The sequence below is a fragment of the Sturnus vulgaris genome, chromosome Z (genome assembly GCF_052056855.1).
Source record: "Sturnus vulgaris isolate bStuVul1 chromosome Z, bStuVul1.hap1, whole genome shotgun sequence".
Classification (NCBI taxonomy): Eukaryota; Metazoa; Chordata; class Aves; order Passeriformes; family Sturnidae; genus Sturnus; species Sturnus vulgaris.
Window position 1 is genome coordinate 18337833 of NC_142283.1, and position 12337 is coordinate 18350169.

Below are 12337 nucleotides of genomic sequence, written 5' to 3' on the forward strand. Positions count from 1 at the left end.
ACTTGTCTAGCTCTGTGATAAACAATTCACACAGGATAGTTATTTCTCTGTGAGAGTCAGTATTAAGAGCTTCGCTAAAATTAAAAATCTCACTCACTGGCTTCCCTTGGTCAACTTGTCATAATTGGGAAATGAAAGAAATTAATTGATTAAGTAGCACGTTTCTCTTGTGAACCTGTGCTGGTCATGGCTAATGACTGTATTGTCTCTCAAGCATTTTTCAGCAATTCCCAGAATAAACTTTTCTATAATTTTAACAGGCACTGAAGTAGTACAGACAAGTCTGTAAATATCAGAGGCTTCCTTCTTTCCCTTCTTGAAAATTGAAACAACATTAAACATCTTCCAATCAGCTGGGATCTCTCCAGATTCAAGACTGTTGAAAAATAATGGAAAGACTTCCCACAATAATAATATTTTTGATCTCCTTCAGTACCCTGGGACGAACTCCACTAAGCTCTATATGTCTATGTACATCCAGATGGAGCAGCAGGTCCCAAACAAGTTCAGGACTGGCTGGGAGTTTAACATTATCCTCAAGTCATAGTCTTCTAACACTGAGCTCTGGGGATTGAAGACAGGCAAAAGAAGGCACAGAATGCCTGTCTCTGCTTCGTCCACCTATTTGTGAGGTGATCAACCTTGCTGAGCAACAGATCAGTGTTGTTTCTGATTCCTATTCTGCTCTTGACAGAATATTTTAAAAGGCCTTCTTTGTCATCCTTCACAGGGTTGGCCAGTTTGAACTTCAAATGAGCTTTGGCCACATAAATTTTCTCCCTACAGGAGCGAACAGCCTCTCTAAAGACCCCTCATGTAACCTGTTCCTAAGTGACTTCCAAAGTCCATATACACTCCTATTCCACCTAAATCCTACAAGATCCCTGCTCAGGCAGGCCAGGGTTCTGCCCTGCTTGCTTCGCTTTTGACTTGCTTGGAACTGCCTGCTCTTTTACTAAAAAAGAATGCTACTTAAAGACACTATCTAAAGATATTATACCACAGTATTACTATTGTAATAGAGTAATGGACTAGACAGATCTGTCACATTAGAAACATTATTCTTATGGAGACAAAACTGAAGCTGAAGATATTTAGAATTCAGCCCGCAAGGTACTTGTGTATCAGAAGGATGCTACTGAACTATTTAGAAAGATTTTCCAATCTGTAGATGGAGTCACAAAAGTGTTTCTGCCAGACATCTGACATTCATTTAATATTGCTTAAGACAAATATGTTGAAAATTATTAGACTCTACCAAACAAGCACAGTATTAACAAGAATACCCACCAGAGACAGTGTTTACCTTGTCCATCATTTCAACTGATACAAACTAAACACATATTACACTAAATATATCAAGAAGGATATGCACCTACACAGTACCTCATATTTTCTGACAGGTTACTCTCTGAACTTTTATGCCATTGTATAGACACTTTTCATGGTGTATACAAGTTAAGATTTTTAAGAAGGCACATAGCAGATTCTTAAGATTTACAGACGTAAGATAATCATATGTGTAAATATTAAAAGCATGTTAGATCTTATCAGAAAATAACTTCTGGTCAGACAGATAATCATAAGGCAGATTTCTATTTCCATAAGTAGGTGCACAGAAGAGCCACTCAAAAATTCACTGGCATCTTTATAAGCCGTTTTGGACAATTGTGTTTAAAAATGTAGACCTGCTTTTCTGCCCACAATTCAGCAGTGGACTCATTATATGTTCATGTGAGCTAGATGAAACTTTTAGTCATCTTCTCTCTAATCATGAGTACAAAAGATAATGCAACAGAGCAAAATTCCTTTTTTTTTTTTTTTTTTTCCTAAAGCAGCAGTAACTTCTTCCTTACAAAGGAAATGTCTAATTACAATTTTGCATCAATAACAACTTTGGCTAATAAAAGGATAATGACACTATCATATTTAACATTATATTAGCCGATATTGATGTGATATGATAGAACAGTAAATAGTTTATTGAATACAACATTTGCTTCTTATTAAACTGGAATACTCCTTTTATCTAGTCTAGCTCATTAAAACCTGCCTCTAAATGTTAGGGAACAGTAAACAATTTGTGAATAAAATCATATCGAGCATTATATTGCATGCATAACTCTGCATGACTAAGTCAAGCAAGCAAGTTGAAACTCAGGAGTTATAGCTAAAAATTTTTAAAAATCATGGCTAGTGGAGTTCAGAAGAAAAGCCAAATTGTCACTGAGGTGACATCAAGATGACGTCAAGTTCTCATATGCCTCCTATTGCAACATAATCCTAGTCTCACAAAGCAAAATGTGTTGCTCTTAAAGAAGACAAAAAGGATGCAAAATCATCTTAGTGTGGCTGTTGAAGGACAGACAGCTAGACAATCACCACCATTTTATTTTTGTTGCTTCGTTTTAATTTTAAATTCTAGAAGGGTATATAAGTTGTAATATTGTTAGTCTCAGCAAAATTTAACCGAAAGACATTCAGAGTTCCCAGTGCAACTCTTAAACACAAGAACATTAAATGCCCAGGAAGCGAAGCATGGAAAGAAGCAAAAACAACCTTAAAGGTGTTTTTTGGCTGTGTTTAGGATCATAAATGTTATTCTAAACAGTTAGAACACTTTAAACATTATGCATTTAAATCTGTTTCCTAATGTGATCAGTATTCTGTAAATAACAAATATTCTGTGAAGGAAAGTGGTGTTTTGCGCTGTGTTGTATCACCCAAGATATTTACACATCCAGAAAACAGAATCTTTGGATAATTCGAATATCCTCCAAAACTCTCTTCCATGCCCAAGCTGTCATTCACAGATATTTGCTCCTTCTGTCATTCAAATGCCAGGCAGTTGGCCAGATGCACTGGCTAAAGCAGAGGTTATCTGTGATAACACCATCCACACACTCCTAGGCATATGTGTGCTCCAAGTCATGCCATATAAGCACACAATCATGACTTGTGCTATGATTGTCTCTGTGACAGATGACTGAGGCTTTCAAATAAAAGTTTATATTACACTTTTCAGTAATTTATGTAATACAATATACCTATCAGGAAAACAAAACCACCTGCAACAAGATAAAGCCCTGGTAATGCTAAAACTCTTCTGCATCTTATTTCACACGTGCAACAAGGGGAGCTTTGATCAAACAGAAACTTGTACTTCTGTGACAGAGTTCTTTGAATTTATGTTAGCCTTATCTAATAGCTGCCATGAGGCATCTATTTTTTTCTCATGAACGAACCCTTGTTAAAACATAGCTTTGCAACTATTCATGTAATCTGGAACAATTTTGTTTTTTAACATAACTTGGTTACATTGTTTGTTAACCTTAACACTGTGTTTCTCTCCGTAACTTTTCATCCAATTTAACATTTCACACTGAAGCGCTGTTATTTTGGGATGTGTTTCATGCTTTTTCTGGCTGCTGTACTGTATAATCTTCAACTGCCTCCAGATATTATTCAAACAGGATTCTAAAATGTTTTTATAGATATCCTTTGCCTTGGACAAATAACCTGTTAATAAAGCAACAAAAAAAGTAAATGAAGTGACAAAAGATAATTGTCAAGCATTGTGTTCAATCTGCATATCAATTTAAAATCTATGTGAAAGTATCTTGCACAAAAACAGATGAAATTTTAATGGCTCCCCAATATGGAAAGAGAATGTGACCACTAATTGGGTACATAAATGGTGTTTACAAAATTGCTGTACTTTATGTAATATCTGCTATACAACTCCAGATAGAATTATACATGATTGCATCCTAAAACTGCAGATGCTAGCAGCAACACTCATATTTAACTAATGTGTATTGTTTATACTAAGTAACAACAGTATTTCTATCTCTGTTGTCTAAAGCTTGTTTGTCCATTGTGTTTACCACTCGCCACCATATCACAACTATTCTCAACTTTGAATGATGCCTTCTATATATGAATGGTGAACAATGCTGGGGTTATCTGAAAATGCATAAAGAAAAAATACATTCAGTATAACTGCATGATGAATCATGCAGCACAACAACATAAGAGTGATGACTACAAGACCTACTTAGTATCTCACTCAATTTTCTAAATTTTTTTTCAGATCCTTTTTACTTGTACAATTTCCTGTGTGAGGTGTTGCTCAGGTTTGGAAACACAGGTACTTTTGTAATTCTGAAATATCATCTAGGAGTGCTTCTGCAGCAATAAACAGTAGAGGAAGAACAGCTCATTTTTCTTCCTTCCGTCTTTCTACATTGTTTATAGTAATGACAGAAGAGAATTGTACTTAGGATTCTACTAATATATTCATTCTGTATTCATTTTCCTACTCTTTTTTTGCTAGAAGCATTTAAGAAAATATAGAATTTTTCCCTCTACAGTTCAGTTTATGGCAGTTGTTTTACATTTTAAATCAATTATAAGGAAATACCATCCATTAAGGGATAGTTTAGACTGAAGGTAGATGCTCTGAAGCAACTTTATCTCCTGTAAAGACAGAGGGAGTGTAACTTTCCTAGGGCATTCATAAACACTGACTTCAACTTCTTACAGATCTATCCTGACAGAGGTATCTGAAAATTCAAAATACACAACAATGAAAATTCAAAATGCACAACAATTTGACAAGCTCAGGCATTATCATTTCAGGCATTAAACTGGGTTATAGTGGACTATTATATTCCAAATTTGACTAAGACTAGAAAAGCTAAAAAAAGAAGCTTCTACATTAGTTCAGTGTTGTCAGTCCAAACTTCTTTCCTCATGACACATTAGATAACATTTAAAATTTTGCTTAAAATGCTCTCAGATTTAAATAGCTTACTTTCATGGAACCTTACAATATTTTATATGGAAAGTGTTCCACGCTCACAAAAGATAGATGGTAAATAGAAAACGACATTTTTGCATGTTCTTCAGTTTCCACTCAGAGATTCAAATGAAAATTTGTCATTCTGAGATATAAGACATATTGCATATGTGGAAGTTCTTAACAAACCCATGGAATAACATAATCAGAGATCTATTAGTCACGAACCGTGCATATACCCCAATGGCAAAGAGTCACAGCTACAAATATAAGAGACGGTCTGCAGAACACACACAATGCTTTGGGTTTCTGGATATCATTATTCAGTACTGAAAACAAACCTAGAGCTGTATCCAAGCCACATGTTAGTAGCAGATCTCGAACTGTCACCAGCAGGTGTACCAGAGCAGCGTGTCTGAACAACATGATCTCCTTCTCATCTATTTTACCTTCACAAATAGAAGACAGAGGTGTGGTCTACATAAAATCTCACAACTCACATTATATACACACACGTATATGTAGTCAGCTTAAAAGATCCTGGTATCTAAGCATTTTCATTAAACACACTTAAATATGATGACCTACAAAGGTGAACCTTCAGATCTGGTGGTCTTGCCAATTAGCTTATGATATAGCATAACATTTCCCAGGTCATCTGACTCAGAGTAAGTGGCACACAGGACAGTGTTTTTGAAAGGTGTGTACAGATAGATGGTGCTTGCTGGAGGAGGTAATAGGTCCCCCAGCTATTTGATTAAAACCACATTGCTTACTGATTTTAATGCAGCAATATCTGCCTCTAATTAACATCTCATTATGAGAATCTTCATCTTCAAGAAGGCAAACTTGAATGACATTTGCTTCTTCTTAGCCCCAAACACATCAAACAAATTTATGGGCTTTTTATTCTGTATTGTGCATCCATTTTGAATATATATTATAGGACTTGATTTAACAGGAAGAAATTTTTGGGAATTGCACACAGGTAATGGTGCAGTTCATTATCATAAACCAGAAATTTTTGAAAACTCAACTACAGAGTAAGTGTGCTTAATAATAAAACACATACTTCAAGATGCTAAAAAAAGGTTGAGGAAGATAATTAAAGAATAAATTACTACAGCTGAAGGTGCATTTTAGGATGAAAATAGTAGCTAGTTCTGTGTACTGGGATTAACATAACTTCTAATTCAAAAAGACAAGCAAGGCATTTGGGAAGGAAAAATCGACTTAAGGAGACAGCATACAGGATTTAGCTGGAAACTGTATGAAAGGCAAAGATCTTGCAACTATTCTTCAATAAAAGACAGAAAGTTAATGTTCAGCTTTGTTAGTGAAGGACTACAATCCAGCTCTTTTCACCAATCACCATAAAAACTCAGTGAGGAATACAGGTCATTCAGAAACAAAGTAACACAGTAAGAAACCATTTTATGATGAAAGACTGGAGCACTTAGCGATATTTGATGCATAAAAGACCAGCATGGGAATAGTAATCTGCTAATAGATCACTGCCATCACAGTAAGTGATTGTTTGCTATGTTCACTCAGGGATCAAGGAGCAAATACATCAGTATACTCTGGAATAAAGTGGAATAAGCCTGGATATTGTGAAACTATTTAAACCAGGAAGAGAATAAAAGCAATATGTTACCAGTGAGATTTTTGTCAGAGATAGAGAAATATTCGTTAGGAATGACTTGGATATTTTCTCTCGTTTCTGTGGGCCTTCCAGCAAGAAAGTTCTTATGTCCTTCTGCTGCTTTATTTGGGGAGAAATGCAATTTCTATAGCATGTTAACTGCATCTGAGAAGATGTAAGTTTTCTTAAATTGATCTTGAATTGAAATGCAGACTCTTACATATTTTTTCCTTGCTTCAGAGAAGCAGTAGTGATTCTCTGTTTACTTTTCTCACTGAAGTTTTCCTTTCTGTGATTCACTGATACAGATACCATGTTTGTCCCTCGTGTTTGTGGAGATGGTGTTTGCTTTTTAGTAAGCTCCTTCACATTAAGAGAACACTGCAGCTGACAATTTTAATATGGTAATTCTATAGATCACAGGCTGTCATTCTGCAGGCCAACTACAGGGTTTTTTTTGTTTGCCTTCTTTCTCATTTGTGGTCTCATGGTCATTAATGTCTTATTTGAGAAAAATACATTCAGCAAAGAAAGTAATGAAATCAAGACATCAAGGGTTTATAGTATAATTTATGACATAATGTAGAAACTTGGCAGGTAGTAGACAGCCTACTATGTTATCCTTATAACTAGTTCTCAACAATGGGCTGTACAGTGAAAGAATAACACAAAATACAAATTTCCTGAATCTTTCTCTACAGTCAAAAATCTTTGTAAGGGGTCACTAACTTCGATGACTTTTCTTCTCATTTTTCTGGTTTTATAGGGCTTACACATACCACATAGGAGAGAAATGAAGTCAGAAAGAAACCAAATTACTATGGATTTTTTCCCTCCTCATTTCTAACATGGGGATAGTACTTGGCATCATGCAGGTATGACAAAATATAGCTACTGAAAGAAAAGTAACAACAAAACCACACAAACACATTTTAATTTTAAAATCTAGCATGAAAAAATTAAACATTGCTTGCTATAGAAACAACATTTCTGAAGCATATGTAAAATCTTTTAAATTGAAATCCAGTTAGAATATTTTTGTATTGCAATATCGAGGTTAATAAATGTAATGTTGAACAATGAGGAGACATTTTTGAAATAAAAGAGGAAATCAGTTGTTGTAACTCAATAAAATAAACTGTCAAAAGACTTATTATTTTTATTTATAAAACAGCTTGAACCTTGTGTCACCAATTAAATATGTATGAGTTACAAAGAAGAACAGATGTTTTTTAAAGGACATACCTTGTTTAAAATTGTCACATATCACTTTCTCTTGCTGTTTTAAAAAAAACCTTGTGTGATCAAATTTAACACTGTCAAAGCTCCAAGTAACAGAAGCAAGTACACCCAGATGTGTCAAATCTTTTAGTACAGGAACAGCTGCTTCTTCCAAGAAGCAGTATGCCTGGCACTGGCTTTCTGGATAACACAATGAACAAAACATAATAATAATGAAGTTTGGTTTCACATACCACTACTGGACACAAATATTCAAAAGACCTAGCAAAACAACTTTATCTTGTTCATGAAAGCTGCAACATTAATAGAAGAAAGTTACTTGTCACAGAGCCTCCTGAGGGGTAGCAATCATCTGATCCTCCCAGCAGGTAACCACATTGTTCCACGCGTTTCATAACATGATCAAATTCCATGATAAGAAGTTAGGATTTTCTATTCCTGTGACTCACACTAAGATTGTTCTACTATTCAATTGTTCTACAGCAGCCTGCTTCTACATCATAGTCATTTTCAAAATGCTAATTTTTGTTTTGACTGCAGAAATGCTTTAGTTTTTCTTCCCAATTGCATTAAAGGAATTATACTTCAAAATTTATTAGAAAAAAAAATTAAAAATAAGCTTAAAGCTATGATTCCCATCTCCAATGGGAACAGATGAAAAGACTACTCCACTCTTCCACTGGTTCTGTAAAAGAAAATGATATTAAGCATATGGCTGGAACGAATACATTTCCACAGGAAACCAGACTAATCTGTGCTGGGCCTAAAACTTCCTAGGGCTGGGTATTTTTAATTTGAGGCTGCATAATAGCTTGGATAAATATTTTCTAGGTTCTCCTCTACCATTTCTACTGCATGAGAAAATTATGTTCTTTGATACAATGCCTCGTACAAGAGGCAGAGTTCAAGAGGTAAGGCCCAGCCATGTATGAGACATATCCGTAGGTGATTTCTACTGTGTTAAAGACCTTTCCTATCAAAATGACTCCTGATTTCTTCCATCTCTATTTCTTATTTACTCAGACAAAAATGTGCAGAATAATAAATGGAAGGTAGTGATTGGCATTGATTTCATGTCTGCTAATTTTGATCAGACATAATTCAAAGTCTGAATTATTCTTTTCATCTTGCATGCAATTGGCTCTAGTCTTAAGATGGAGCTCCACAGCCTGCTCTCACCTCTGTGCCAAAATAAAGATCCTTCCACTTGCAATACTTTCAGCCACAAAGAGAAGAGACTAAGTCTTATAATTTCTATATTTGTCTGAGCAATACTATTTAATATAAAATTCTATTGCAAATCTATATAGAGTCATAGAATAACTAAGATCATTGAATTCAACTGTTAACCCAGCACCACCATGTTCACCACTAAACTATGTCCCCAAGTGCCATATGCTCAGTTTTTTTTAACACTTCCAGGGATGATGAGTTTACCACTACCTTGGGAAGCCAGTTCCAATGCCTGACCACCCTTCCAATTAAGAAGTTTTTCTCAATATCACATTGAAACCTCAGCTAGTGCAGCTTGATGCCTTTTCCTCTGGTCCTGTCACTTGTTACCTGGGAAAAGGTAAAGCAGTTCCAAGAATAGTGTATACCTGATGATTGAATATTGACAGTGATACTGCCTTCATTCTCTTGAGCTTTTTCCTCTGTTTTTACAGTCTCACAAAAAGAATCATCCTCTTTGTGAACACGCATATGCTGTTCTTCAGGATGTACCACTAAATAATGCAACGACAAGTAAATATTTAGATATAAATATCAAAAAACTCAATGAATAAGAAAACTGTTCTATAAATTATATGCAAAAATACTTCCAAATTAAGTTGCTTCTGTGACACATACATTTTCTCATCATGAATTCCTTGTTGTTTTCATGGGCTTATACACTACAAAAATCCACAAGACACAAAAACAGATTAGGCCCTGTCTGCCTTCACAGCCCAAGAAGTCAGGCATTACCAGATTGTTCTTCCTAAGGGCAGAAATAAAAAGCTGGGAAACTTAAGGAGCTGGTACTACAGTTCAATAATATAGATCCATAGGAAACCTCATATGCCTTTATATGGAGAAAAAACAGGCATGACAGAAAAGATGCTGCTGACCATAAGAAGCTCATACTATGAAAAATACATCAGTGAGTGTAAGTAGAAAAGGTTAGATACTTTAAGCCATGCAGAAAGAACATAGCAGTTACAAATGGAAAACGAATAAGAGAGAAAAAGAATTGCATATTGAAAATTGTTCTCCTGTCTTCTAATTAACTTTTGCAACTTGTTAATATTTCTAAGTGGCCTTTCCTTCTTCCTGATACATACTGATATATGAGATACAACTTCTGGCCACAAAGCTTCTTTTATATCTTTATTTCTGATTATTTTTCGGTGAGAGGGGTTCCTATTGAATAAGAATATTCTTCTAAATATTATTGATTTCTCTACTTAAGAATGCCACTTTCCTCAGAAAACAAAGTAATAATACAGAGACAGAAGGAAAAGAAAAACTGAATTTTTATTCTAGTTAACCTAGATAACTTGCCTTATTTTGAAAAGATATCTGGGGTTCAAAATTGGATCATTGAATTGTTTCTATTACTTCCCTCCTGTGTATTTTCTAAACACTACACATAATGAAATCTTTAAAAAAATAAGTCAAACAACGAAGAGACCTACAAGCACTGCTGGCCTTTCTAATTTTCAGTTAGAGTTAGAATGACTCTTGATAAAAACTTTTCTTTATTGAGAAAGGATTAATATCATTTCTACATCTATGTGCCTTATCACAGACCCCCTATTTTAATGGGTTCTCTATATATGACTCATAACTGATCTGCAACACTGGGGTCTACCTGTGCACATATCCCAATCTGCATTGAATCTTCTTAAACCTCCCCAAGTCTATTTGCGAATGCGACGGCGCGTCCTTCAATACACTAGAATTCCTTGCCAGGCGATGCAGTTCTGGTCAAGGTTCACTAGATGGCAGCAAAAACCCCCAGGTATCTCGAGCTCCTACTTCATAAATTTGGATTATTGCCTTCTGACGCCATGAAAAGTTGTATGCATCTCCGATAGTGTCAAAACCGCACGAATTTTATCAAGAAATAATTAATTCCACGAGATTACGTAAGATCGCAATTAAACAAATACCCCAACTCTACAGGAATTATTGGTGAAAGGGTTTTTTCTTTTTTTTTTTCCTTTGTTTTGATTTGTTTGCTTGTTTGTTTGTTTTTGTTTGTTTTTGTTTGTGTTTTTTTTTTTTTTTAATGCTGGGACATTTAACTAAAACACAGATAAATTTTTCCTCAAAATTCTGCCATAGAAGTCCAAAAATTTTTTTAATTTTTTTTTTTTTTACATATAATTGTATCCTGAAAAGTGAATTTGGAGGCATGCCACTGTCACCTGCTACTTTATGCCACAGATACTTCTTTTTAAAAACAAATAAGAAAATTCTTCTATTTTTTTTTCCTCTTTGCTATTTTGCAAACCTTCAATGTTGATCACATAGCCTGATATTCTTTCCCAAGTACTGCCATCAACAAGAACAAGCCTACCAACAATTTTCTACTTTTCCTAAAACTTGAATGTTTCCCTAATGGTGCATTGCTTGATGATTTGATGGGGTTTGCACCAAGGTAACTGGCTCAAATGAACAACTCTTGTTCATTTTCCAGGGTACAGAAGTGAGAGTACTGATGTTCTCTATTTGATAACTACAATGAATTTGAGGATTACTACTTCTCCAAAGTGGCCAGGAGATCCAATCCAAATCATACAGATGGAAGAGATCTCCTGAAGTAAATATCATTTAGAGTTACTTTGTCAGAATAGGAATAAACTCAAGTGCTTATTTTATGAAATACCACTTCCAACCCAAAAAAACCCCCATCCTGTCCCAAAAAACCAAAAAGCACTCCCCTCTCTCCATCCCAAGTAAACCAACCAACCAAAATCCTCTAATACATCTTAAGGAAAACAACAAATGGTAAGATACTTAGCTAAAAATTCAGCTACATTTAAGATCTTAAAAATTTTTCCAATTTACTTCAAGTCATTGAGTAGGATGAACTAGCATCTAACTATAACTGGTGAAATAGAGAAGAATTAAATCTGGAAAAATGGGAGAATAAACTGGTTCACATACCTTTTTCAGGTCTATCTATACAATATTTTTCCTCTCTTTGGATGACTGTATGTCTAGATCTCATCATGATAAAGTTGTTCAGATCAGAATCATCATTGGCACATTTAGAAGCAAGTGATGCAGGCTTTCCACTACAGGATGAGTTGTCTAGTTTAGAAGACACACGTTTACAGCTGTCTGATTCAGATGGTTTGGGCGTTTCCTTTTCTTGGTTTAAGAATTGAATTGCCTCTTCTGTCTTAATCTTTCTTAAGCTTCCTCCAGTAAGCTCTTCCACAGATGTGTTTGTACTGTGAATTTTGGCAGATGGCGCAGTACTCATGTCAAAGTACTGCCTTTGAATCTGCAGTGACAAGTTAGGATTAACTACTTTCTCTGACTGATGTCTTTCAGCAGAAAGCAGCTCTTGGTTTGTCACAGAATTCTTCTCTTCAAGCCATCCTGAAAAACACAATTTAATTTCTTTGCTGTGACACAGATTTTTCTCTTTTCTC

At 35.1% G+C, this 12337-nt stretch overlaps 1 protein-coding gene across 1 annotated transcript in view; it reads right to left on the reverse strand.

The window, feature by feature from the left end:
• The window catches only part of SHOC1 (shortage in chiasmata 1), a 45676-nt gene that overhangs the window by 14100 nt on the left and 19239 nt on the right, over window positions 1–12337 (reverse strand). The window contains exons 12-16 of the mRNA XM_088156423.1: window positions 11844–12284; window positions 9290–9415; window positions 7692–7868; window positions 5143–5250; window positions 3332–3519 (exon numbers count right to left, since the gene is read on the reverse strand). Coding sequence (XP_088012549.1) covers window positions 3332–3519; window positions 5143–5250; window positions 7692–7868; window positions 9290–9415; window positions 11844–12284 — 1040 coding nt within the window. The remainder of the gene's footprint in view (window positions 1–3331; window positions 3520–5142; window positions 5251–7691; window positions 7869–9289; window positions 9416–11843; window positions 12285–12337) is intronic.